Source organism: Narcine bancroftii, chromosome 3 (assembly GCF_036971445.1).
Source record: "Narcine bancroftii isolate sNarBan1 chromosome 3, sNarBan1.hap1, whole genome shotgun sequence".
NCBI classification, from domain to species: Eukaryota; Metazoa; Chordata; class Chondrichthyes; order Torpediniformes; family Narcinidae; genus Narcine; species Narcine bancroftii.
The window spans coordinates 111,730,600-111,757,524 of NC_091471.1; the positions used below are offsets into that span (position 1 = coordinate 111,730,600).

Sequence of the window (26,925 nt, forward strand, 5' to 3'; positions counted from 1 at the left end):
ATCCTGCAACATATCCTACTCAATCTCTTTTCAGTTTTTGATGCTCAGTTTCAACTAAATGTGTCTCTTGTAAAAAAGCTTTTATTGTTTTTGTATGTGCCAGTAATTTTTTTCTTTTCACCAGGTTTTCTACTTGGAAATACATTTGATACAGAATTGAAATTAAAATTAAATAAATATCAAAAAGAATTCATAAAGATTGCCCTAGCAGTAGCGAGGAAATGCATAGCAGTAATTTGGAAGTTGAATGTTTATTTGGGGATGGATAGATGGCATGCTGAAATACATAGTTGTATATCATTTGAAAAGATTACATATAATTTACAGAATACATGTGAAACTTTTCAAAATATTTAGGAACTATAGCTTCAGATTGCAGGGATTAGGTTGTAATCACCCAACCTAAACCTTCCAACTCCTTAAAATTAAGATAGGTTTTGGTGATAGTTTTATTATTTTTTTAAATCTTTGTTTTAATAATATCCAGGTGCTTTCTTCCTTTTTTTCTTTGAGGCTGAATTATTATTTGGGGGGAGGGTAGGGGGGTTTAAATTACTATGTATTGATCTTTATTATTTTGAATAAGACAATTTATGTATAATTTTAATGCATATGTGAAAATTTTCAAAAAATTTTCAAAATAGATGATTCCCTACTTCCAAACAGCAATTTAGAATTCCATTTATAAATAAAATCCTAGGGATTCATATTCCCAATTGCATTAAATTCAATAGAAATATTATCTAAACTAAACAATACATTTATAAATCTCAAATGAGTTGCTTTATAATAATTCTTAAAATGAGGAAGGCATATATCCCCTATTTCATACCTCCAAGTCAAGGAGTAAATTTTTTGTGGGTACTTGGAATGCCTTGCCATTGGTGATGGTGGATGCTTAAACATTAGGGACATTTAAGAGACTCTTAGATAGCACAAAGATGAAAGTAAAATAGAGGGTTATGAGATAGGAAGAGTTTCGTGTTTTTGGTAGGAATATATAGGCTGCCAAAACATCAAGGGCTGAAGGGCCCTTACTGTGCTCTAATGTTCTATGTTATAACTCCAAACCTCACTGCTTGTATTCAGATACCACTGGTTCTAAATGGACCTGGCCAGAGTTTGATACACATGCTCTTTGTATCATAGTAAACAACATGGAATAATCCTTTCAGCCCAACTTGTCCATGCCAATCAAGGTTGCATCTTGAACTAGTTCCATATCCCTACAAATACACCTTATTCACATACCCTCCAAATGTCCTTTGTACTTTGTAATTGTACACCTCTGTGAGCTTCCTCTAGCAGCTCCCAGATATAGACTACCTTTGAAAAAGTTACCTCTCAGGACTCATTTAAATCGCTCCCCTCTCTCCTTAAACCTATGCCCTCCAGTAGTAGCTTCATCTACTATGGGTAAAAGATTCTGAGAATTCATTTTTTTTTCTATGACCCTTGTGATTTCATAAACCTGTATTAGGCACCCCTTGTCTTCCTATAGTCCAGGGAATAGGCACCCCTTGTCTTCCTATAGTTCAGGGAATAAAGACCCAGATGTATCATAATGTCCTAACTTTTGTACTAAATACCCTGCCCATTGATGGCAAGCATGCCAAATGGCTTCACCATCTGTTCAACTGAGTTGTCACTTACAGGGAACTATATCCCTTGGTCTCTCTCTTCCACAATACTCTCGAGGGCTCTCCCATTTTCTCAGCAAGTCCTGTCCTAGTTTGACCTACCAAAATGCAATATCTCACAGTTGTCAGTTAGATTCTATTTGGTACTCCTAGCTCCACCTTCCCAACTGACCTAGATCCTATTGTAAACTTGGATATCCTTCCTCATTGTCAACTATGCCACCAATTATGGTGTCATTTGCAAATTTTTAAAACTATTTTCATCCAAATCATTCATAACTGTGTAACCACACCACTCAGAAATCAGATTCAGATTTATTGTCAGAGTACATACATGACATCACATATAACTCTGAGAGTCTTTTTTTTCTTGTGGGTGCAGCAGAATTACCACTAATTGGTGTGCAAAAAAAAACTAAACAGATAATGGATGTAAACAAAATGATTGTGCAATAAAAAGAGAACAAAAAGAAAACCAATAAAGTGCACAAGCAAGAGTCCTTAAATGAGTCCCTGATTGAGGTTGTCATTGAGGAGTCTGATAGTGGAGGGGTAACAGCTGTTCATAAACCTGGTGGAATCTTGTAACACCTATACCTCTTTCCTATGGCAGCAGCGAGAACAGAATGTGTAATGGGTGCTGTGGATCCTCGATGATTGCTGCTTCTCTCTGATGGGAGTGCTCTCTCTGTAGATGTACTCAATAGAGGGGAGGGTTTTGCCTGTGATGTCCTGAGCTATGTCCACTACCTTTTGGATGGCTTTCTGCTCAGGGGTATTGGTGTCCCCATACCAGACTGTGTTGCCGCCGGTCAGCACACTTTCCACCACACTTCTGTAGAAATTTGCTAGGGTTCCTGGTGTCATACCAAAACTCCGCAAACTCCTGAGGAAGTAGAGCCATTGACATGTTTTGGATCCAGGAAAGATCCTTCAAGATAGTGACTCCCAAGAACTTAAAATTGCTCATTCTCTCCTCTTCTTATCCCCCAAATGATCACTGGATTGTAAACCTCTGGCTTTCCTTTCCTGTTCAGCCAAGTTTTCATTCTCATCCTGTATGCTGACTCATCCCTGTCCACTATCACAGTATCATCAGCAAATTTGCCGATATTTTGGCCTGAGCCCTTCTTCAAGGAAAAATCAGAAAAGGAGAAACAGGATATATCAGTAAGTCTCAGAATTCAAACAATGGGGAGGAATTCAGACCAACAATAGGTGTTATTGGATGTGATAAGGGGCTAGGTAGAATTGATCATGTCTGTACAAAAAGACACAGGGAATGGAGGGATGATGGGGGAAGCAGCAGGTGGGAGGGTGGTGGGTTTTAATGAAAGCCAGAGAAGTCGATATTAATGCCTTTGAGTTTAATGGTGCCAAGTCAGAACATAAGGTGTTGTTCCTCCAATTTACAGGTGGTCTCAGTCTGGCAGTACATGAGACCATGGAAAGACATGTTGACAAGGGAATGGGATAGAGAATTGAAATGGGTGGCCATTGGGAGATCCACACTATTGCAACAGACAGTGCTGAGGTGCTCAACAAAGTGATCTCCCAGTCAGCATCCAGTCTCTCTGATGTCGAGACCACAGCAGAAGGAGCATCTCCTATGGTCACAGGGATAGGTCCCAAGAGAACAATTGGTGGTGAGGTTAGAGTGGACAAGGGAGTCACAGAGGGAGCAGTCCCTGCAAAAGGCAGATAGGCGAATAAGCGTCTGGTGGGGGGATCACATAGTAGGTGGCGGAGGATGTTTTGGGTGTGGAGGGTTGTGGAGTGGTAGATGGAATCCTATCGTTGTGCATGGGGGGCAGGGTAGATGTGTGGCTAATGGAGGATATGCAGGTGAGTGCCAAGTTGATGGTGGTAGAGATAAAGCCACATTGATTGAAGGACATCTCTGATGATCTGGCATGGAAGTCTTCATCTTGGATGCAGATGTGACGGGGAAATTGAGAGAATGAAATTGAATCCTGATGAGACAGGATGGGAAGAGTGTAGTCAAAGTAGCTGTGGGAGTTTGTGGGTTTATCGAAGATGTCTGTCAAGCTTGTCTCGAGATGAAGACAGATCAAGGAAAAGCAGAAATGTTGCTAGAGATGGACCAAGTGAATTTGAGGTTGGGGTGGAAGTTGGAAGCAAAGTGGATGAAGTCAACGAGCTCATCATAGGTACATGGGGCAGCACTAAAATAGGCTTGCAGTATGGATTGCTTCACGTAGCCAACAAAAAGGCAGGCAGAGCTGGGACCCATCCAAGTATCCATGACTACCCCTTTAACTTGGAGAAAGTGCAATAAGTCAAAGGAGAAATTATAGAGGAAGAGGAGGGTGGTGGTGGAGGGAGACTGATTGGTTCTATTGTCCAGAAAGAAACTGAGGGCTTTGAGACCTTTAGTATGGGGATTGGAGGGGTTTAGGGAATAGATATCCATAGTAAATATGAGGGAAACTAGTTTGGGGAACTGGAAGTTATTGAAGTGATGGAGGGCAGGTGAAGTGTCCCGGATATAGGTAGCTAGACACTGGTCCAGGGGGACAAAAGAGAGTCAAGGTAAACGGAGACCAATTCAAAAGGGCAAAAGTACGTGGACACGATGAGTCTGCGAGGAGAAATGGGTTTGTGGATCTTGGGTTGGGGTTGGGAAACAATAAAGTTGGAGTTCGTGCCAGGGAGGTGACTGGAAGTGGCGAGTTCAGAGATGGTGAGTGATAGTTTGTTGAGTTCTGGTGGGGTCTGAGAGTTGTTGTCTGGCTTCAGCCAGATAGAGGTAAGCCTGTATTGACTGCTACACAGAATGAAACCTCTGATGTGGTCGTGGTGTGTTTCAAATGAACTGTTTATTCAAACTTTGCGCATGCCCCTTTAAGGGCAGCATGAGCTCCGCCCCCCCATAGGCAGTGTCGTCAACATGCTCACCCGCGGCAAGGCCTCTGGCCTGAAACGTCAGCAATATATCTTTGTCTCCTATAGATGCTGAAAAGACCAGCTGACTTCCGCCAGAATTTTGGTGTTTGTACTATAATTTTGTGTCATCTTTTAGCCTTCCTGATATCCCTCCAATTTTTTTCTGCATTTTCATATTCAAGTACTTGATTTGCTCCTTGTTGCCTATATCTGCTATACACTTCTCTTCTTCTTAACCAGATCACCAATATCCCTCAAAAACCAAGGTTACTTATGCCTGTTAACTTTGTCTTTAGTACTTACAGAAACATACATATTATACTCTCAAAATTACACCTTTGAAGGCCTTCCACTTACCAAACACATCCTTGCCAGATAATAACCTGCCCCAACCCACACTTTCCAGATCCTTTTCACATTTCATCAAAATTGGCCTTTCTCCAATGTAGAATCTCAACCTGAGGATCAGATCTATCTGTCTTGTAAAAGCTTGAAACTAACAGTATTATGATCACTCAACCCAGTGCTTCCTTACACAGACCTGTCATTCCCTAATAGGAGACCCACTTTTGCACTCTCTCCAGCTGGAATTTTGAAAACTTTCCTGAATACATTTGACAAACTCCAAGCCATCCAGTCCTTTTACAATATGCTCCTCCCATTCTTGTTGACTGTTGGATGGTCTAATAATACCTCATTAATGTGAGCATACCTTTCCCATTCCTCAGCTCCACCCATATACTCTCAGAGCCATCTAGTCTGTCCTGTCTGACCACAGCCATGGTATATTCTTTGATATGCAATCCTACTCTTGCCCCCTTCATCACTCCCGCTCTCTTGAATCTGAAACAGAGCTCCGGAACACTGAGCTGCCACTCCTGCAACCAGATGATTTTCCAAGTATTTGCTACATTTCATCATCCTGACAAATGATGCCTTTTTTTCTCCTTCCTTTCTTCAATAACAGCAATTGCATGTAACACAGATGAACCTATCGTTAAATTCAAAACCTTAGGTTAAATATCAAATGAGAATAGATTTTAATTGTGCACAGATCATTGACAGAATTATCATAATAATTTTGAGTGTGGTAACAAATGAGAAGTAAACCTCAAAGTTTCATGGATTGGTGGAATGAAATTTTTATTAAAAAATGAGTACAGATAACTCTTCCCTTTAGAATATTAGACTGCATGTATATTTGCCAGTGCAGATGCTAATTTACTGGAATTTTCCATAACCTCTCATAAGTAAACGAACATATTTAATGCCAAAAATTCAAAATATTAAATCTTAAGAATTTTATTTGAAAAAATCTTGTAAAATACACTTCCTGAAAAAATAAAATACATTCATTTGATACATCTAACCCACTAAACTTTAAATTCAAACTATTAAAATTATAAAACATTTTAATTTACAAACTTTTAGTGTGTATTATATCCCTGAAAAATAGATATAAACACGCAAATATTGAGTATTTTAGTCCTACGGCAAATGCAAAAAGTGAATGAGGCATTAAATTGCAACCTTTGCTTCTAGTAAAGAAAAATATTTTAAAATTCAATTACAAATGGATCTTTCAATGGCAAACAGCACACATTAATTTTAAAGATAATTTTACCTATCAGGTTCAAAATACCATTGATTAATAATTGTTAAAATTTGAGCTTCTGAAGTCAGCAACCAAGATGATTTCTTACTATCTCCAAAATAAAGGATGTTTGTATTGAAGCATCACATCTCATATGCAACACTAAAAAAAAAAGAAATTTTCAAGATGCAAAGGTATTAGCAGTTTGACTAACACAAAAATTGATCTTCAGCCACAACAAGACATCGGGACAGTAAGAGTTGCAGTGCAGATCTGATCTGAATCGTGAACATATTAAGACACAGCTGACTGAGCTTTAACACTCTGAATTTAGCACTGAATTGGGCATAGCATTATTTCATCTTAATGCAAGACATTTTATTAGAGCCTTGGGCACTTCAAATCTTAGTTTACATAGTCAACAACAATAACAAAAATGCGTCTTGAGCAAACAAAGAATTCCTGGAGGGACTCTGTAGTTTAGACATCATCCATGGATAGAAATGATCAGTCAGGAGTTGAAATCCTTTATTAAGATGAAGATAGAATAGGTGAAATTGCATACATAAAGGAGTAAAGAAGCTGGAGGAAGGGCCCAGAGGTGAAATTGGACAGATGTGAGGAAGGGACAGAGTCAGGCAGAAGGAGAAAACATTAGAAAGAGGTGTGAAAAATATACAGGTGTAGGTAAAGAAGATGAAAAGAGAGGAATCCAATGGGGTTGAGGTTATGTAAAATGAGGAAAAAAAAAGTTCAAGCTTTTTGGTTTAAGGTTGTTCTTCGGGTTTATATTTAGCTCTGTCCGGACAATGAATGAGGACAAAAGGACAGGTGAGGGGAGGTGAAATGGATGGCAATAGGAAGCTTGTTTAGATCTTCAAATAGAATGCAGGCGTTTCACAAAGTGGTCACCCAATCTGGGTTTGATCTCACCGATATAGAGCAGATCACACTTAATGCAGTAGATTAGGTTGGGTGACATGCATGTAAAGCTCTGCCTCATCTTGAAGTTCTGTTTATACCCCTGGATGGAGGCGATGGAGGAAATGTAGGGACAGGCTTTGCAGTTTCTGCAGTTACAGCAGGAAGTGCTTAAAGGGGTGAAAGAATGGGCAGGGAGGGAAGAACAGATAAGTGCAGTGGTTCTCAACCTTTTTCTTTCCACTCACATACACCTTAAGCAATCCCTTAATAATCAGAGAACTTATGGCATAGGGAATACATAAAGTGGCACGTAAATGGAAAGAAAAAGATTGAGAACCATTGGACTAGTGAGTCTCTGATACATCCCTGCAAAAAGCAGGTATGGGGGAAAGATGTGGCTGGTAATGGAATTGCACCAAAGGTGGCAGAAGCAATAGAGGATAATGTAATGGATGTGGTCTGGTGGGGTGGAAAATGAGGACCAGAGGATTTCTGACCTTCTTCTGTCTGGAGGAAGGTGGGGTAAGGGCTCGAATACACATGCACATAAAATTCCATTAACTATAAACAGATCCAGGTGGTCAGTACTCTATAAAACCTGGTACACAAGATTCCTTTCTATGTTAAAATTACAAGTTGGGATCAATGCTGATTTTCACTCTTCAGCTAATTCTCCAAGGTAGTCATCCATTTTGGATGAAAGAATATTTTCTATCTAGTACAACGATCAAAAAAACATGCATAATAAAGTGCTGAAAATATAGCATGCAAATTTTGCACTCAATTTATTAATTGCACAAATCCAATAATCTTCTAAGGCCTATTGTCAAAAGTTTAATTACAAGAGGAAGGATAATAGTGTTCACAACCTCAACTCCCATGTCTAAAGTGTAGAAAACACATCAGTGGAACTCAATGACACTTTAGTCATGACCATCTTCAAAAGGGAGACAAACACGATTCTGTCACTACAGTACAGAGGCTTCTCCCTGCCACCTGCCAAAGGCAAGTCATCAACAGGGTCCCTCTCAACTACCTTCTCTTAGACCAAGAAGAGTTGTTCCTTGAACCAGAGCTGGATTCCACCCATTTAGAAGACACAATGGGCTGCAAGCCAGCTCCAATGGAAATGCAAGGAGTAACATCAGCAACTATCTAGTGGTTTATTTAATCTCACAAAGACCTCAAAATCATCAATCAAGAAGGAGTATTTGGTCGTCTGCTAAAATTTGTCTTAATCTTACATGCATTTCATTATGGCATGCAAGATGCAACCAGAACAAACAGTTCCTCAACAGACCTAATATCAGCGCAGCAATGCCATCCAAGGCTACACCATTATACCAATGCTTTGCTCAATCTTTCACACCAAAATATGGCACTTCATTTCAACCAGTGAGTGAGAAACCATTCAACTTGCAGCACCTCCATTCCAGAATCAAGAGTACTTGATTTCAGCCATCAAGTTGCAGTTTGGAGGCCAAGTTACAAATTAGCCTTAACAAAAGAATGAAGCTTGCAAAATAGGTCTTCTATCAAATCTGGCCCCACTGTATAACATTCTCCAATAATAAGCCCACAGTGAGACTCTAAAAAATAGTGTTTCTTGTAACTCAGTGGCTATGTATCAATGAATGCAATTGATGACCTTCACCGTTATCATTAGTGAACAAGCACAGACTTTGGCCTTCTAAAAGAATGATCGAAAAACAAAAGCTCCAAATCACCACAAAGTTCATGAGCCATTGGGGAAAAAGTGACTCCTGCCCTTTTGAGAAATGGGCTACCTACTGCAGCATCTCAAAGCAATGGAGAAATATTAATCTCTTAAAATCCTCTAAATTCATTAGCCTTACAAGCAAGTAATTCATTAGTGCCCTCCCCCAAATGATCATTCCCAGCATAATTATTCCAAAAGATAGGCAACATTACTCGTAGGCATGCCATCAAAATCACAAATCATGCCTACACAACATTTCATACTCTGTCATGGTAAGAAATATCAAGTGAAAGGTTCGCTATGTTGTCAAAATCTTTCTGAAAAAGTGAATATTTCAGTAATTCATCACAATTCTTGCTGCACGAACACAAAAATAGAAGATATCCTTGAAATGATGGACTGCCGAAGAAAATGGTATACCAATATGGTGAAATGTGGAATGCTGGTCTATGCTCAATTTGTCAAATGTTTCATATCTGTTATGCAACAGAAAGAGTTGCCAGAGTTGGAGTAAGAGAGAAAATTCCACAGTTTACTCCCACGTGGTGTATAAAAAATGTCTTGCATTTAATATTCAGGTTGAGAAATTAAGGACAATACAGGTCTTGCAAAGAAATAAAATTGATTTTTAAATTTTCTCTACAAAGGGCTCCAAACTGCAGAACAGTGAATGATCTGCAGTCTAGTCGTGTTTCAGCCTCTTTTGGATTATGGAGCACTGGAAAACTGATTCTTTTATATTTCAAAATATTTAACCAATTCAACAATCAATTTGAACTGGTGAGTGTCAGTCTAAGACTGAATAATACATTATATTGGAAATAATAATAGATGCACAATAGCTCTAATTCACATAATATGGGAGTATATATAGAGAGAAGGGAATCAAGGCTGATACAAAATGCACTTAAATATTTGTAAACTTAGAACTACTAAAAAACAGAATGAACCAAATTTCCTTGTTGCATTATTTGAATTTAGTTACTGAACAATTTTGTAACTTTTATAAATCAAGTTGCCATTGTGGTTAAATGCAAAAAATGTCCATTCCTACAAAATGCAACTTTAACTAGTCATTACTCCAAAACGCTTTTGCAAACTTGCCAACATAAAAATAAAACTAGAATGAGCTTTTTAAACTTCTAATGGCCAAAGTGAAAGGTTTTCATGAATACTAGTATTAACAGGTCTTTTTTTGAACTTTTCACCCTTGAAATAACAGAGCAGCCTAATGAATCTTCATTTTCTTGTTAAAACACTTCAGTAATCCCACCCTTCTTTCACCTCAGCTGTTACTCTCAGATTTTAAAATGTGTCATTTTATTGCTTTTAAACAGAAATAAATAGCAAATATCAGGTAGAATTGTACAGTTAAAAGGTGGTCATCACATTTACAAACTTATTCTTTGCAAAAAAATCTTAGTTAAGTTTTCAATTCCTTTAAAAAAATCTGAATTTGCACACAATCACACAAACTTTTGATCCATTTGATTTTTCTCCACAGCAGCAAAAGATCATTTGCAATTTGAAAATTTCATGAATGGCAGTTCAGGTTCAAAAGGACCAAATGTTACCCCTGCTCCTACTTCTTATGTAGTTTTAAAAAAAAAATTAGGGTATGCAAGTTAAAGTAAATTGCTCTTAGTTTTATAGCCCCAGATAATTCAGAATAGATAGCTCCTATCCTTGCACATTTTAAAACACCACAAATAGAAATAAAAATCAAGAGAATTAAAACAGGTTGAATCAAATACAATCTGTACATTTATCAGAACACTACCTTCACAGTAAAAGATGACTCCACTAGGAGCCAAATTGAAACGCTGAAGAATGCAATAATTTTAAAATTTTACTACAAGATGATTTCAGAAGTTTTTCTGTCTTCAGTCTTGGATGACCTCCCTGAGTGATGCCATTTTTAAAAATTTTTTTAAAGTTCTATATTCTTAATCATTTGACACAATATCCAATGCTGCAAGGCTAGGTGATGCGGTTACATACTCTCAGAATTAGATTGGAAATCTCATGTTGAATCTTTCACTTCAACTTGATTTTCACAACACCTGGCTGTGGTTCCAGAAACCTAAAATAAACCAACCATGCAGTTAAAGAGTCAATAATTGCCCATTGCACAGCATCTCACTCAATTCTACTTATTATTTTGAAATTAGTTTAACTGTTTAACATCTAAAAATATATGCATGATCAAATTAAAAATAGATGCATTTGACAATATCAAGCATCAATAATATAAAAACATCCAAATATTTTAGCTTTATTAATTTAGTTTAAAGCTCAGTTTAATTTTGCAATCTGTGTGGTTAGGTGGCCACACAGGTTGATGAGATTGTTAAGAAGGCCGATGGGATGCTGGGCTTCATTAATGGGGGGGGGGGGATTGAGTTCAAAAGTCAAATGGTCATGCTTCAACTCCACATATCTCTGGTGAGACCACACTTAAAAAGAGTATTGTGTTCAGTTCTGGTCATCTCATTATAGAAAGGAAGTGGAAGCTATGGAGATGAGGCAAGGTTAACAGAGTTGGGACTTTTCTCTTTTGAACAAAGAAGGATGAGTGCAGACTTAATAGAGATCTATAAGATTTTGAGAGGCACAGATAAGGGCAGGAATAGCAAATGCCAGGGGACATCTCTGCAAAGTGAAGGGAGGATTTTACAGAATTGTGTGTGCCTGGAATGCCTTGTCAGGGGTGGTGGTGGAGGCTGAAACATTAGAGGTATTTAAGTGACTCTTGTTCAAGCACATGGATAGGAGAATAATGGAGGGTTACAAAGTAGGAAAGATTTAAATTCTTTTTGGTGGGAATATATAGGTTTGCACAACATTGAGGGCCTGTACTGTGCTGTAATGCTCTGTTATCTATGAATTCCAACATCTTTACCTATTCACACTCTTACTCACAGTCCAACAATTTTACTGTGACCAAGATCAGTCTTTCAGACTTTACATCAAACATTTGAAAGAAGATAATATTAAATAATTTAAACACATTGTCAAATGAAAATGCAGAGAAGAATAAGATTTGAATGACAAGCTAAATATTTGACTGAAAAGATTCTCAAGAGATTTTTGTAAAAATAAATTCTGCAAAAGTAATGTGATTATGGAGATCCAAACATAGTGGCCAATATTATTAGGTTTTGGATAAAGGAAGAATGGTGGCTCTCAAGGTAAGTTGTCAAAAATCAGTGGATGAATCTGAACAATTAAATTTGAAATGTTTAAAATGTATTTTATTTTGGGCCAGTGTAAATGAGTAAAGGCAGAAGTGATGCAAAATAGAAAACAAACTTCATGAAAGAGAATATACAAATAGTTGTATTTTGAACCAACGCAGTTTATGAAGGATCGTATTTGGAAGGTCATGGAGAACATTGAAAAACTAAAATTCTAAGCATGGTTAAAGCTTTCTGTGACAAAGTTAAACACCGAGGAGATAGAAATAAGATGTATTGGTGACAATAGCATAGTTTGAAACTGAAACACTACCATATTTCATGGTCTGGATCTCAATGCAAATGAGGGAAGATAAAGAGAAGAGGAACACAAGAACTGAAGATGCTGGACAAAATAAGAAATCAGAGCTGTCTGATCCATATTTTTCCAGCTTCTCATTGTTTCCTTAACAAAAAATAATTCATAACAAGAGGTGAAAACAATGATCAGTTTAAGCATTTGTCAATTCAATTATTCAGCAAACAAGTAAACTGCTGGAGGAACCCGGTGGGTCACGATGGGCAGGAATGGTCAACATTTCAGTTCGGGTCCATTAATCAAGTCAGTTTTTGTGTTTTCAGCTATAGGTCACCTCTTACCTAAAAGCAAGTACCCAGCACTGTAGGATTCACTTGAGTCCTAATGAAACTATATGAACTTTCAACAGTGTGTGCAAATGTTTTAAAAAACTGGTCAAACCAACAAACTCATTTTCCTTATTATCTTACATTAAAAGGAACATGGGTCCAATACTTTTCTTTTACTGAATGGAATTAAATCCAAATAAATTTGAGGGGTAATCCAAATATGTTAAAAATGAAAGATAACAATCTGCCACTGAGTGCTTTGATGAAAAAACTGTACAGCTTGACTACCTGATGAAATCAGCTGTATACAACCTCATTGTGTTTTCTTACAGCAATATACTGAAGTTTGGTTTAGGTTGGATTGGCTATTTGGTGTTTTATCGTCAGACAGACTTTGTGATATATAAAATGATGGTTGAGTCTGGTATAGGAAAAAAATGTTTGGACTCGAGTCAGGTTGGTCCTTAATTTGATTCCCCAATTCTTATCATGCATTGTGGTGAAGATGGTAGCACTGCTAGAGCCATTGTAGTAGCAGCACTGCCGGTGGTGCGGTCCTGCGGAGAGCGAGGGAGCAGAGTTGCAGTGCCCCTGTGGGGTCCAGCCGCTCAGTCGACTGCCGTCAGCTCCACATAGGCTTTGAATGGCCTGCTGAGGGAGCCAATGGTGGTTTTGGTTGAACTCTCGCAACAGGGGATCTGTGCCCAAGATGGCAGTGCCTATTAATCGGCAGCAGCCACAAGGGGCTGCTGACTCCGGGGAAGCAGAGAATTGGAGCAGGGCACCAGAGGATGGGAAGATCACGCACCCATCTGAGAGGGAGAAGTGGAGGAGTCGACCTTTGGGGATAGTGACCATGGCAGCGAAGCAGTGAGGGGGCTCTGTGGCTGAGGATCCAGTGCATGTGGCAGGCTGCTGGCAACTCGAGGTGTGGAAGCTGTGGGCTGCTGGAGACTACCTTTGGAAGACTTGTGCCAGGCTGCAGACTGCTGGAGATAGGCTTGAACTGGCTGGAGGGATACCAGGAATCACAACCGGGATGTGAGGAGGTGCCAAGGGCGCTGTGACTATGTTGGAGGATAGGATCTGGAGCTCAGGTTACCAATGATTTCAATTGGACTCAGTGCTGCTGTAGGGGCTGCAAAGTGCTGGAGGCGAATCTACAGATACTCAACAGACAATAGGAGCTGGAGTAGGCCCTTCGGCCTGTCGAGCCAGCACCGCCATTTTACAGATCATGGTGACTCTAGGGGGAAACTCTCTTTTGCTTCTCTCTCTGACTGAATGTAGTGTTTAGGCAATTCCTGCCAGTGGCAAATCTGTCTGCCTTGCAGCAGGCAAAAAGAAATTGAATCTTGAGGAAACAAGATTAAAAATCAGTGAATCAATGAAAACAATACTCTTAATTGCTAAAATAAAATGTTACATGTCTAGGCACCATTCCTGTACCTGAAATTCTGGTGTTTGAGGTAGTCAATGACCACTGGTCTTATACGTGCTACACCTCCTTGGCTGTGGCGTCCCCTCCCAGTTATCACAGACAGGTATGGTTTTGTACCTTTTTGCTGGTATTCTGAAATAAAATTTTAATGGGTGATACAAATATCCTTTATTCAAAAAGAACCAATAGTTTGGGTTAAAGAGTGGTTCATTGATTATTTAAAATGTTGCAAGAAAAGTTCTCTCCTTAGAAGCACAAATTTAATTCTTTTGAATTCATGCAGCTTGGTAAAAGGTCCTTCCCTCTCACAGGCCCCATGCAGCATAAATATATACATATGGCAATTAACCTTCTAACCTCATACGTTTTTGCAACTTGGGAAGAAATAGGAGCACCCAGAGGAAACCCATGTGGACACAGGGAGAACATACAAACTCTTTACGGCAGGCACAGGATTCGAACCCGGGCAGCTGGTGATGTAATAGTATTACGCTAACTTACTTTAACTGTGCCGTTCACAAATTTAACCATTATTTGACCTTAAACATCATCCAAGAGCTTAAAAATAGAAGTAGGAGACGTCATCTAGCCCGTTAAGCTTCCACTGCCATTTAATAGTAACATTATTGATCTAGCCATACACTCAGCCCTTACCCTACAATGCAAAAATCTTTTTTTTGAAATTTTTAAGTCATAGATTCATCTATATTCAAAATTCACTGTACAATATAGTCATATAAAACATAAATTTAAAATCATACTCAACTATATTCAAAATTCATTGTATAATATTATCATATAAATCATATAACATGTTGCCTTTAAAACCCAAATCTATTCTACCCATTCACCTCCCCCTCCAACCCCCCCTCCCAATCGCCTTCTCTCAAAATAGGGCCTACCTCTAACAACACTTCACAGAAAAAAAAATATATTAAGAATAGAAAAACAATTTGAACTAGTATCAAAACAGAAGGGATCTTGTTCTCTTTTTCCAGATCTAAAAAATCTCATTGTGAATTTCAAAAATATAGAAAAATAACACAAAATTTTTAATATTACCTTTCCTTCTATCCCCGACACATTCCTTTCAAAATTCATTTTCACTTCTTTCGAACATAGGACCCAATATCAACAACATTTACCAAAAAAATTTAAAATCTCAAGAAAAAAATACAAAATAAGGAAAAAAGTAAGAAACCCTTCCTTTAGTGTAAATGCAAAATTACACCACCCCCCTCTATTTTACAGGTAGTGGGAAAACCCACTAACAAACACATAGGCGTGGATTCTGGAGGCTAGCCTCCTGAACTCCTAGGCAAAACAATTAAAAAACCCTAACACACTTTTTCAAAAGGATTAATATTAAAGAAATAAATACACAGGAAGAAATAACATCATAATTCAGATTTAAAGAAGCAAGTTTAAAGTTCTTTCATTTTCTTTCAATTTACTTCAAAGTTGGTAATTTATTCACAAAGTTTTTTGCTGTTTCAATATCAGTAAAAAACTTATTTTGTCCATTTGGCATCATGCTTTTCGAATTAGCTGGTTGACTCTGCAAAAATTTGTATCCTTTTTTCCAAATGGTGTTCTTCATGGATTAAATTCCTTTCTACACAATATTAACGCAGCACTTATATCAGGATAAAAAATATTTTTTCACCTTCAACTTGTAGTGGTTTTCCTTCTCTCTCTAACATTTTCTGCAGCTCTTAATATTTTTTCACAATAATTAAATTTCAGGCATCTAATTAATATAGAGTGTGATTTTTGATACATTCCTGAACGTGAATAAGGAGATATACTTTCTCAATTTTTAAATTTGATCCGACATTTTGGCCTCCCAGGATATTTGGTAACCATTCTTGAAAGAAGCAGATGAGATTTACCCCCTCCACTCCCTCTTTGAGTCCCACTATTTTAACATAACATCTAGTAAAATTATCTAAAGAATCCATCTTTTCCAATATTTTTGATTTTTCTATAGCCCATTCATTTAATCCTTTTTCCACTTTAACCACTCTTTCTGTAGTTTCATTCATTTTTTTTCCACTTCTATTACTCTTTCATTTAAAGTCCCAATTTCTGTTTCTAATCTGGTCATTACTTTTAAAATATCATCCAGTTTCTTGTTAGTATTCTGATCTTTCGATAAAAGTACTTTCATTATATCTTTTCATTACTATATTTCCCTTTAGTTTGTACCTTAACTTTTTTAACTTGACTCACTGGTTTAACATTTGCCAGTTCATCCTTTTCTTCTATACTTTGATCAGTCTCTGAATTGCCATTTTGAGAGAGAGAGAGCTCCTTCTTCTTCCAATTCTCCTTCACTGTGCACATGCCCAGTTTCTTCTTTTCTTCTTCCATAACGTGTCTTGATTCCAATGTCGAAAATATTCCATCATTCCACCTGGACGTCGGGTTGTCTGCACAGGAGGCAGAACAAACCACAACCCCCAGCTTCTTCCTGTGAGTAGTCCCTTTTCCATTGACAAACTGTACTTCTCGTTGGGAGCTCAAAGTCGCTGACAATTGTTGATTTTTTTTCAGCATCTTCATGATAAAGATATATTCTTCCTTTTCTTCCTGTTTAATTATTGTATTTTCATTTTATAATACCTGGGAGCTTTGGGATTTTGTCCCCCCAAAATCTATGTCTTATACTTTTTAATAAGGTAGCCTCTATTGCTTTACCCTGGTATGTTTGCCTGTATAACTGTTGGTGTAACACTTCCTCTTACATCTCCTCCCTCATCATCATCCAGGGTCTCAAAGAGCCCTTCCACGAGGAAAAGATTGACATGCTTCTCCTCTAATCTCATCTACTGCATTTGATGCTCCCAATGAGGCCTCCTCAACATTGGTGAAATCAAATGTAGACTTGGGGATTTGTTCTGTCTGCATGATCATTTTTTTTTGTAATTCTTTACCACACTATGAACCATATCAACCAACATATTTATCAATGCATATCTTTAAATATTCACAGGGACATTTTCTCTTTTTTCCGCCCATCCCTCCCTTCCCCCTCTCCAAAAACAGTAAATATTGAACATAGGAAATACAAAAAACAATATCTTTACACAAAAGGAATACAAAAAAAAAGTATCACCTACTTATTCACATTAAATCTGATCGTGTTTATCCTCTTATCATTTTTGGTGGTGGTGGTCCTAGGCCTGCTCTTTCTGTTATGATCCATATATGGTTCCCAGGTTCTTTCAAACATTGTAACTTTGTCTTTTAAATTAAATGTGATTTTTCCCCCCCAATGGGATACACTTAAACTTGGTTATATATTCCGTTAATGTTTATAGTCATATAGTCCAACGTGGCCATCTTATATTTATTTTCACTTCTTTTCCACCTCTTCACCACCTCCATCCTTTTTTTCCATTACTATTTTGTAAGTTTTCCTTTTTAATCCAATATATGACTACGCTCTCAAGACATAAAATACCCCAATAATCCCCACAAGCAATAACCCTTTAACCCCAAATGAACCTCCCCTCCTTGGATTGCCCCTTGTTCCTTGACGGCGACCACAACTCCCCATTCCATTTGGTTTGCCAACTTACTCACAAATGTCAACCGATTTCGCAGTACTATTTTTCTATACTTATAACAAAGCTCTCTTTTTTCCCTTCTTCCCCTTCTCTTATCCATCTTTAAATCTTTATATATACATTATCTTTACTTTATATTTTTACATATTTTTGTATATTTTCTTGCCAGTCATCCTTCTTGTCACTCCTCCTCCTCCTCCTCTCTTCTCCTGTCCTGCAAATGTTCAGCAAATTCTTGGGCTTTCTTTGGGTCCGAGAACAGTCTATTCTGTTCCCCAGGAATAAATACTTTGAGTACTGCTTGATGTCTTAATATAAAGTTATACCCTTTCTTCCATAAGATTGTTTTCGCCATGTTGAATTCCTTTAAAAGTTCGAAGCTTATGTCCGAGTAAAAAAATATTTTTTGTCCCTTGTATTCCAACAGCTTATTGTCTTCTCTAACCTTCTTTCTTGCCCGCTCCAGTATGTTTCTCTTGTTGTACGTCTTAGAAATTTTACCAATATGGATCTCGGTTTTTGATGTGGTGGCGATTTCGGTACTAGCGCTCCATGAGCCCTTTCGATTTCCATTTCTTCATGTGAATCTGTCGTTCCCAGCACCTTCGGGACCTACCCTTTTATAAATTCCTTCATATCTGACCCCTCTTTCAGGCCCACTATTTTTATGTTGTTTCGCCTACTGTAGTTTTCCAATAAGTCAATTTTTCGTGACAATAAATCTTGTGTCTGTTTAATTTTTTTTTCGCTCTCTTCCAATTTCCCTCTTAAATCATTTATTTCCATTTCGACAGCAGCTTCTCATTCCTCCACATTTTCTACTCTTTTCCCTATTTCAGTCATGACCAACTCTAAGCTTTGCATCCTGTCTTCAGCACTTTTCATTTTTATTTTGATTGAACGAAATTCTAATGATAGCCATTCTTTTAATGACCTTATTTGTTCTTCGAAAAAGGCTTTATCTAAACTGCGTCCTTCTATTTTACCACCTTCTTTCCTTTGAAATTCTTCATCCTTCTTTGGTGAGCTGCTTTTGTATCCTTACTGGGCCTCCCGCCGCAGGTCGACCCGGCGCGGGGCCTCCTGCCGCAGGTCGTCCCCTTGCGGGTCGCTCCGTTGCCACTCACCCTCTTCCAGCCCTTCATTCTCTTTCTCATCACTCTTCTTCTTTCCCCCAGCCGAAAGCCCCGATACTGAGCATCTCTCAGCTGGCTGCTCCACAGCTGGCCACTCCTCAGCTGAGTTCCCCTCCCACCGGCGTTAACCTTTTCTTTTACTTGCACACTGTGCATGCGCAACTCTTCGCGCAAATGCAGTTGCGCACCTCTTCTTGGCTCTGAGAGCCATTTTTGAAGTCTGCCGGTCAGAACACCACTCCTCTGGGGACTCACCAAAACCGGAGATCAGCCGCTCCTCTCCACGGTGGTTCTCTGCTCTGACATGTAGGTAAGGCCTTCTTCTTTCTTCTCCAGTGACTTTCCTTCTTCACTTTTCACTGTTATTCTTACTTTTTTCTTTTGGGTGCCATCTTCTGTCTCTTCTCTGTAACTTTATCTTTCTCTTCCTGTATTTTATGTTTATTGAGCTCTGTTTTTTCACTTTTTTTTTCTTTTCTCTGGCGAGGCCTGGTTCCACCTGACCAGCCACTACTCTATCACATGACTAAACTTTGCAATGATCATCTTGAGCTCATGGTTGCATTCCATTTTAACTCCCCTTCTCATTCTCACACCGACTTGGAACAACACTTCATGTTCTGCTTGGACAGTCTAGTACACCCCAATGGTAGGAATGTAGAATTTTCTAATTTCAGGTGGCAAGTGCCCATCTCTTCTGCTCTTCCCATCACCAACCTTCATTTTTCCATTCCCAGACCTTCCTATTGGATTCTTTTCTCTCTCCTCTACCACCATCCCTTCAATTCCCTCTGGTCTCTGTCTTCCTTCACCTGGTGTGTTTGTTTTTCTTGTCTTTCTTTCCCTTTGCCTGGCATATGATGGCCCTCAACCTCTGTCTGTTATGTTTCAACTCTACTTGGTCCGCTAATCCTCTGTCAGGTGCCTGTATCAACCTGTCCACTTAACACTGCTTCTATACTATCTTTCCTCATTCCTGATCAAGAGCTTCGGCTCTTCTTGTTTTATCAGTTTCAACCTGGAATACAAAGTTAATTGCCACCTCAGCTCAAATACAAGGCTTACCTCTGTCATTGATCTCAATTTAAAAAAAATCTCCCCAGATTTTCAAACGTTCGCCTCAGATTATACTGCCTATTTGGACACAAATTAGTGGCCAATTAACCTACCAACTGGCCTTCAAAAGTTGGGATTGTGGAGAATTTTTCACAAATGGCCAGAGGAATGCTTACAAATGAGAATTTAAAAAAAAAATTTTGATAAACTTCCCCAGAAGGCATTTTTGAAGCGAAGTTAGGAAGCAATTCCATGCACAAGCATTTGAAAAGTGGTATCCTTTTGTACCTGGCAGTTGATGTTCATTTAAATTTCAATCTTAAAATAGTGACATTATACTTTTGTTTAAAAAGAGCCATTTCAGTTTTAATTTGAATTACATCACCATGTGAAGGTAAATGATCCTTCCTGGTTCATCTCGCAGGTGAAAAAGGGCAAGGCTTTAAAAATTTGCTGATGATACCAAGGATCAGTGGAAAATTCAATTATGGGGACAATGCAGAGTCTAGAACAGGGGTGGATAACCTATCACCCACAGACCAAATTTATCCAGGGTTCAGGGTCGAGGGGGAAGAGGTCGGAGGGTGGAAAAAGAGGTCAGGGGGCAGTCAGAGGAGGTGGGCTCTGGCAGAGCATGAAGTAAATTGCTTTTAGGCACTGCTCCAACCTTTTTAACTCTAACTCGCTTTTGAATGGCTAGTGTAATTTTTATTTTTCAAAAAAAAAAAAAGGACCTTTTGTTCAACTTCTGAAGATGTCTGTTACAAGAAGTGGTGTACCATTTGTGGAAGGCATGGTGAAAAATGGAATGAAGGATGAAGAATCACAGGTCACTGAGCACCAATATCTCTTTATTATGGAATGTCTATAGTGGAAGCTGCCAACTTGAGGTTGGAAAAAATTGTACTCGATTTGAGAGATTCTGTTAAAAAGATGAATACTCAAAATCTTGAAGGTTTGTGCGACAGAGTGGGAAAACTTGAAAAGTATCTGATATGCATTGTAACAATTTCAAAGAAGTTGACAAGAATTTAAAGGAAGTTGCAGCATTTTTGGAGAAATATAGACAAAAATATATTGATTTGGAAAACAGGAATCGAAGATTGAATTTGAGAATCTTTTGTCTGCCAGAAAAACTGGATTTAGACAATCCTCTGGTATTTTTTTCCAACATGCTGGGAGAGATATTTAAGGGGATTTTGAAGAATCCCATGGCCTAAGATCAAGCACACCATGCATTGAAACGAAAACCTTCTCCCAAAGAGAGACCATAACCCATTGTTATATACTTTGATTATTTTCACACCAAGCAGGCAGCTGTCCGTGAAGCTCGAAAAGGTGGGACTATAGAATATAAATGAGCTGCTATTCACTTTGTGGAAGATTACCCACAAGAAGTTCTTAATGGAAGAGGCAAATACAAAGAAGTAATGGCTGAGCTCTACAAACAGCAATGCAGACCTTCCCTCTGCTTTCCTGCCTGTTTGAAGATTTTTCCAAAGGATGGTCAACCTGTGTTGTTTATTTCCCCAGAAGCTGGATGAAAGTTCCCCAAGAAAAACTGCTTTACAACCAACCTGAATCCATTGACTTGGGTATTTGGTCTGTTATAATTAATATGCTGATACTGTTAAACAGAGGTCAGATTATTGAGCTGTTTGATTTAATATAACCTTTTTATATAACCTAATATAATCCTTTCTCTTTTTTCCCTTCCTTGGTGTTATTTACAATTAATGTAATTTGTGGAAGTTAGTTGATATACATGTTAGTCTTGTGTATTTTGTTTTGAAAGTAGAATTTGAAACTAGATACTTAAAAAAACTTTTATCTCTATTTTATTTTATTTTTTTAACTGATTTGTGTACTGCAAGTTTTGTTTTTTTTAGAATTAGCTGCTTCCCATTTAATTAGATTTCTTTATGAAAATCTTAAAAAATCATTTTAAAAATCATTTTAAAAAGATGGAACATTCTTCTATTTTTTCGATTTTCAGACAGCTGTGTTTATCATTCAAGTGTTTATGAATATCAATCTGAAAATTGTTTAGTTTCTGTGTTATTCCTGCTGGATCCAAGGGCACACATTGACTGACTGCTGAATTCAAAGGCATAGCCTTTGACTTTGTAACTATTTGTTGCCAAACCACAGAACAGATAGGAATGTGGACAAAGTTGCAATTTCAGATTGTAAAATACACACATTTTTAACCCATACAGATATAGATTGACAAGTATCTGAAGAGACAGGTGTATCCAAGGTTATGGGGAAAAGGCATAGAGTTGGACCGAGTGGCAGAATGCATTAGCTTGTGTTGGAAAGGCAGAACAGATTTGACAGTCTGAAAGGCCTACTGTTCAATCTTATGGCCTTGCGTTGAAAAAGGTCCTGTTTATTTATGTATAAGATATTGAATGTTAACATACGAGTACAGCAAGCAACCATTCAACTAGATTATTTTATTCTTTATGTAAGTTTATAGAGTCATATTAATATGGTGGAATTTTTTCAGAAGTAAATATAATTTTGGATATTTGCCAGTTTGGGACCAGGGATTAGATGAGGCGTACGTTAGCATGCAGCTCCATTGTGGAACTGATCAGAGATGGGAGGAGTGTGGGGGCTTTGCTATGTTAGTTTTGTTGTATCTGGGTAGCTGTCAGAGTTCACTCTTAAATATAAATCTCTGTATTTTTGTCTTTGCCATTTTTTGGGTTCCTCTTCTAAATGTGGTTTACGCATGTACAGCCTTCTTAACTTTTAACTTGATGTTAAAAAGTATAACTTTGTTTCTCTGAATGTTCTTGGCTTGAACCATCCAATTTAACAAAAATAAAAAAAAATTTCAAGCCAATATTATCTCAGCGTAAGAGATGCAGACTCGCAAAGAGGACAAAAATTGGTTTTTCAAGTTCTGGAGTGGTTTGCAATTTCATTTTGTCTCAGTTTAAAGTTAAAAGTGAATCAATTTTAGGTTCCCTTTATATATTTTAAAATGATTATGGATCCCAAGGGTAGATTCTTAATGGTTACAGGTACATTGAATATAAAAAAAAGTCACATTGGCTAATAAATATTGTGACATATTATATTTTATATTATGTATAGATGTTTTTGAAAGATAGATTGTGGGGTTTTAGTAAAGTCACAAACACTTCAAAACAGATCTCATTTTAAAATGCAAGAGTTATGCATAAGGTGGTGCGTACAAGTCTGCAAAGACAATAGACTCCTGTGCTGGAGAGTTTCACAATGAGATACAAATGGAAGGGCTCATCTCAGGAAACTGATACGATCTCTCATGAATTGATTTTTGGAGTCAGCAAGCTGATTTGGTGGAGTGTGCGGTTTTAGGAAGGTCATATAGTTTTGCAAGCAGAGAGAGTCAAACAGGTTTTTCTCTAAGTGTGACAGAGAGAGAGATTGCTGGTTTTCTGCAGTGGCTTTTGGAAGCTTGTTTGAAACCCCATTTTGAAGATAGGCTGTGAGTTCTGAGTTCAGCCTGTTCAAAGATCTTGTGGTCCATACAAGAGATGGCTGGCTGTATAATGTTTTGCCTGGGATAAGGGAAACTAAAAAGGAACTCTGTGGTGACCTGAAAGAAAGTTATCATTTATTTGCAAAACCCTAATGGGGGCAAGACATTGAAGTGGCTGATTGGAAGTAATCAGTTTGTGTGTGTCCAACGAGCAACAAATCTCTCTCTGAAAACCAACAAGAATCTTCCTCAGCGGTAACCATTTACCTTTCAAGCATTAAATCATGGTGAAAATTTATAAATGTTAAATTCTGTGCACAGTATAAGAATTGCCTGATACCAGTAAACTTGGAGGAGAGAGAAGTGAGATTGGACTGTGAATTAAATAATTTTTCTGAACTAACACACACATTTAATACACGTGAATTTAGAATTAGAAGGGGGTTAAGTTAATAGTAATAAGTTAAAGTTCGATCCTGTTTCTGTTTAAAGAAAATGAAAAACTACTTTAGTTTAAGTAATCATTTATCTTGGTGAATTTCTATTGCTGCTGGGTTTTGGGATCCTCTGGGCCCACCATAATATGCTCCCAATGTCGATGATCCAGATTTTTTAAAGAAGGTGCTTGCTCCTTTACTGAATCTGAATATATATTGAGTATGGGTGGAGATTTTAACTCTTGTTTTAATCCAATGATTGATAGATCTTCCTCTAATCAGACGCTTCCTAATAAATCTGCTACTTTTATTAACACTTTTTTGATTGATTATGGATTGGTTGATATATGGAGGCTTTTACATCCTAAGGACAAAGACTTCTCTTTTTTTTCCTCTAACTTTTATCATTATTATTCTAGGATTGATTATTTCTTTATTGATACTTGTCTTGTTCCCTTGGTAACAGAATGTGCATATGATGCAATTGCTGTTTTCAATCATGTGCCCTTGAAACTCTCTTAAATTTTCTGATGTCATTTCTGGAGCTCAGCTTTGGCAATTCAATTTGACTTTACTTCAAGATGAGAAGTTTGTAGACTTTATTAAGGAACAAACTTCATTTTTTTAAAAAACAAATTCAACAGCGGGAATGTCGAGCCCAACTGTTTGGAATACACTTAAAGCATACTTTTGAGGACAAGTAATTTCTTATTCAGCAGGGTTAAGGAAATGTACAAAAGAACAGTTGTCATTACTGAATAAAAAAAAATCAAAGAAAATGATAAGAGAATACTTGAGGAAACCTAATATGGATCTCTATAAGAGTAGAATTCCAAACGCAGTATGATTTATTATTAACATAACCTAATGAGAGACAATTGTTTAAATCAAAAAGCCAGTTTTATACACAGGGAAATAAATCATGTAAATTATTAGCTGGACAATTAAAGGCAGCTATGGCTAAAAGACAGATTCCTAAGATTTGTAAAGGAGATGGCAATATTGTATACGATCATGATCATAATAAGGCATTTCAGGATTTCAATTCATATTTATGTAAATTTCAATTTCCTGATAATCTACAAGTATGGATAGATTACTGCAATAATTGAATATCCCTAAAATTTCTTCTATCAATCAACTTTGATCAGTGCGTCGAGACATCAGCCCAACTAACCAATGATTGTCGTACTTGATGCGGAAAAAGCATTTGATCATGTGGAATGGAATTTTTTTTATTTAAAGTACTAGAAAAATTTAATTTTAGACCATTTTTTACTGGTTGGTATAAGGCATTATATAAACATCCAGTTGCTAGGGTGATGACAAATGGCCAAACTTCCTCATTCAAATTATCGAGATCAACGCGTCAAGGTTGTCCATTGTCACCAGTCTTATTTGAATTAGTCATAGAACCATTGGCTCAAGCAATTAGACAAAATGAGAATATTAAAGGAATAAAAATTGCAGAAGATGAACATAAAATGAATTTATTTGCTGATGATGTATTGATATATTTAACATATCTGGAACAATCTTTGAAACATATGCAAAAGTGTTTGGAGCAATATAGAGTATTGTCTGGGTATAAAGTAAATTGAGACAAAAGTGAAATATTACCAGTTTCAGATGATGATTATACTGAGTGTAAACAGATTACAAAATTGTGATGGTCTAATAAAATTAAATATTTAGGAGTAATTGTTGATGTAAATTATCACTCTTTATATAAATTAAATTATGTACCATTATTAAAAAAGATTAAAGTTGACTTGAATAAGTGGAAAGATCTTCCTTTAACATTAATAGGTTGGGTGAATTGTATTAAGATGAATATCTTACTACGTATTTAATATCTTTTGCAATCAATTCCATGTCCGCTTCCAAAGGAATTTTTTCAGGAATTGAGAAGGTTTTTGTGGAAAAGTAAATTAGCTAGAGTAGTGCTGAGGAAATTGACTAGGAAATATGCTTTAGGTGGACTTCAACTGCCTCATTTTCAAAATTATTATGAGGCTGCACAATTAAAATTGTTAATAAGATGCTAGATGTTTCTCAACCTCCCAGTTGGGCTAAAGTTGAATTGGCTTGTATTTCGGAATCTCAAGTTCATCAATTTATACTTAAGTGGAATTGTTATTTGTTACAGGGATATAATATGCCAGTTTTAAAACATTTGTTAGTGATTTGGACAAAAAGACATTCTGTCATAGTTCTGGGGGTAAGATTGTGGCCCAAACTCTGTTATATCAAAATAGAGTTATTCCTTTTTCGATGAATAATTTGTATTTAAATATTTGGGATTCTAAATGTATAAAGGTGATCGATGACTGTTTTGAAGATGGACAGTTTCTTTCTTTTACTAGACTTAGGGAAAAATTTGGGATACCATTAATTCTTTATTTGTATATTATCAAGTGTGAGCTTTGGTGATAGATAATTTTGGGAGAGAAATGATGCTACCTAAATTAACTAAGTTTGAACTTTTGATTTTGGATACATTGAAAAGGGATTTATTTCAGATATGCATGCTTTGTTACAAGACGAATAAACCAGATTTAAGCAAATTTAGAATTAAATGGGAAGATTTATCTTTTGATACATCTCAAGAGGAATGGGAAGTTATGTGTCAAGACAGTATGACTAAATTACTTAATGTAAGACATAGTTTAGTTAATTATAATTTTCTACATCAGTTGTATTTGACTCCCGAGAAGTTAACAATATATGGGTTTAGTAGTTCAGATTTATGTTTTAGGTGTGGACTTCATTTTTTAAAAACTTTATTTATTCATTCAAAAAAACAAATAGTACATGACATATACAACAATTAACCATAAACATGAACGTTATTTTTTATATATAGGAAAAAAAAGAAAAGAACCCCCTCCCCTCTTCAGCCAACTCTCCTAAGGAGAGCCATAAAGAAAGAAAAAAGGAAAAATATTAAAGAAAAATTAAATATACATATAAAGATCTAATCAATGTAAATTGAAATGTAAATATTCTGAATATAACAAACACTTATTAATAAAAAACTATAATTATCATGCGAAAAACATAATTTTTTTCATTATTAAACAATATCTCATCTTATTATGCCATCTATTAATATCAATCATATTTGTATCTTTCCACATACTAGCAATACATTTTTTCGCTCCAGATAAAGCTAAATACACAAAAGCAAGCTGAA

At 37.0% G+C, this 26,925-nt stretch overlaps 1 protein-coding gene across 1 annotated transcript in view; it reads right to left on the minus strand.

The window, feature by feature from the left end:
* Positions 1 to 5,673: 5,673 nt before the first annotated feature.
* The window catches only part of n4bp2 (NEDD4 binding protein 2), a 101,227-nt gene continuing 79,975 nt past the window's right edge, over positions 5,674 to 26,925 (minus strand). Inside the window, exons 15-16 of the mRNA XM_069924885.1 lie at positions 14,059 to 14,182; positions 5,674 to 10,868 (exon numbers count right to left, since the gene is read on the minus strand). Of these exons, the coding sequence (XP_069780986.1) occupies positions 10,823 to 10,868; positions 14,059 to 14,182 (170 nt within the window). The 3' untranslated portion in view covers positions 5,674 to 10,822. The remainder of the gene's footprint in view (positions 10,869 to 14,058; positions 14,183 to 26,925) is intronic.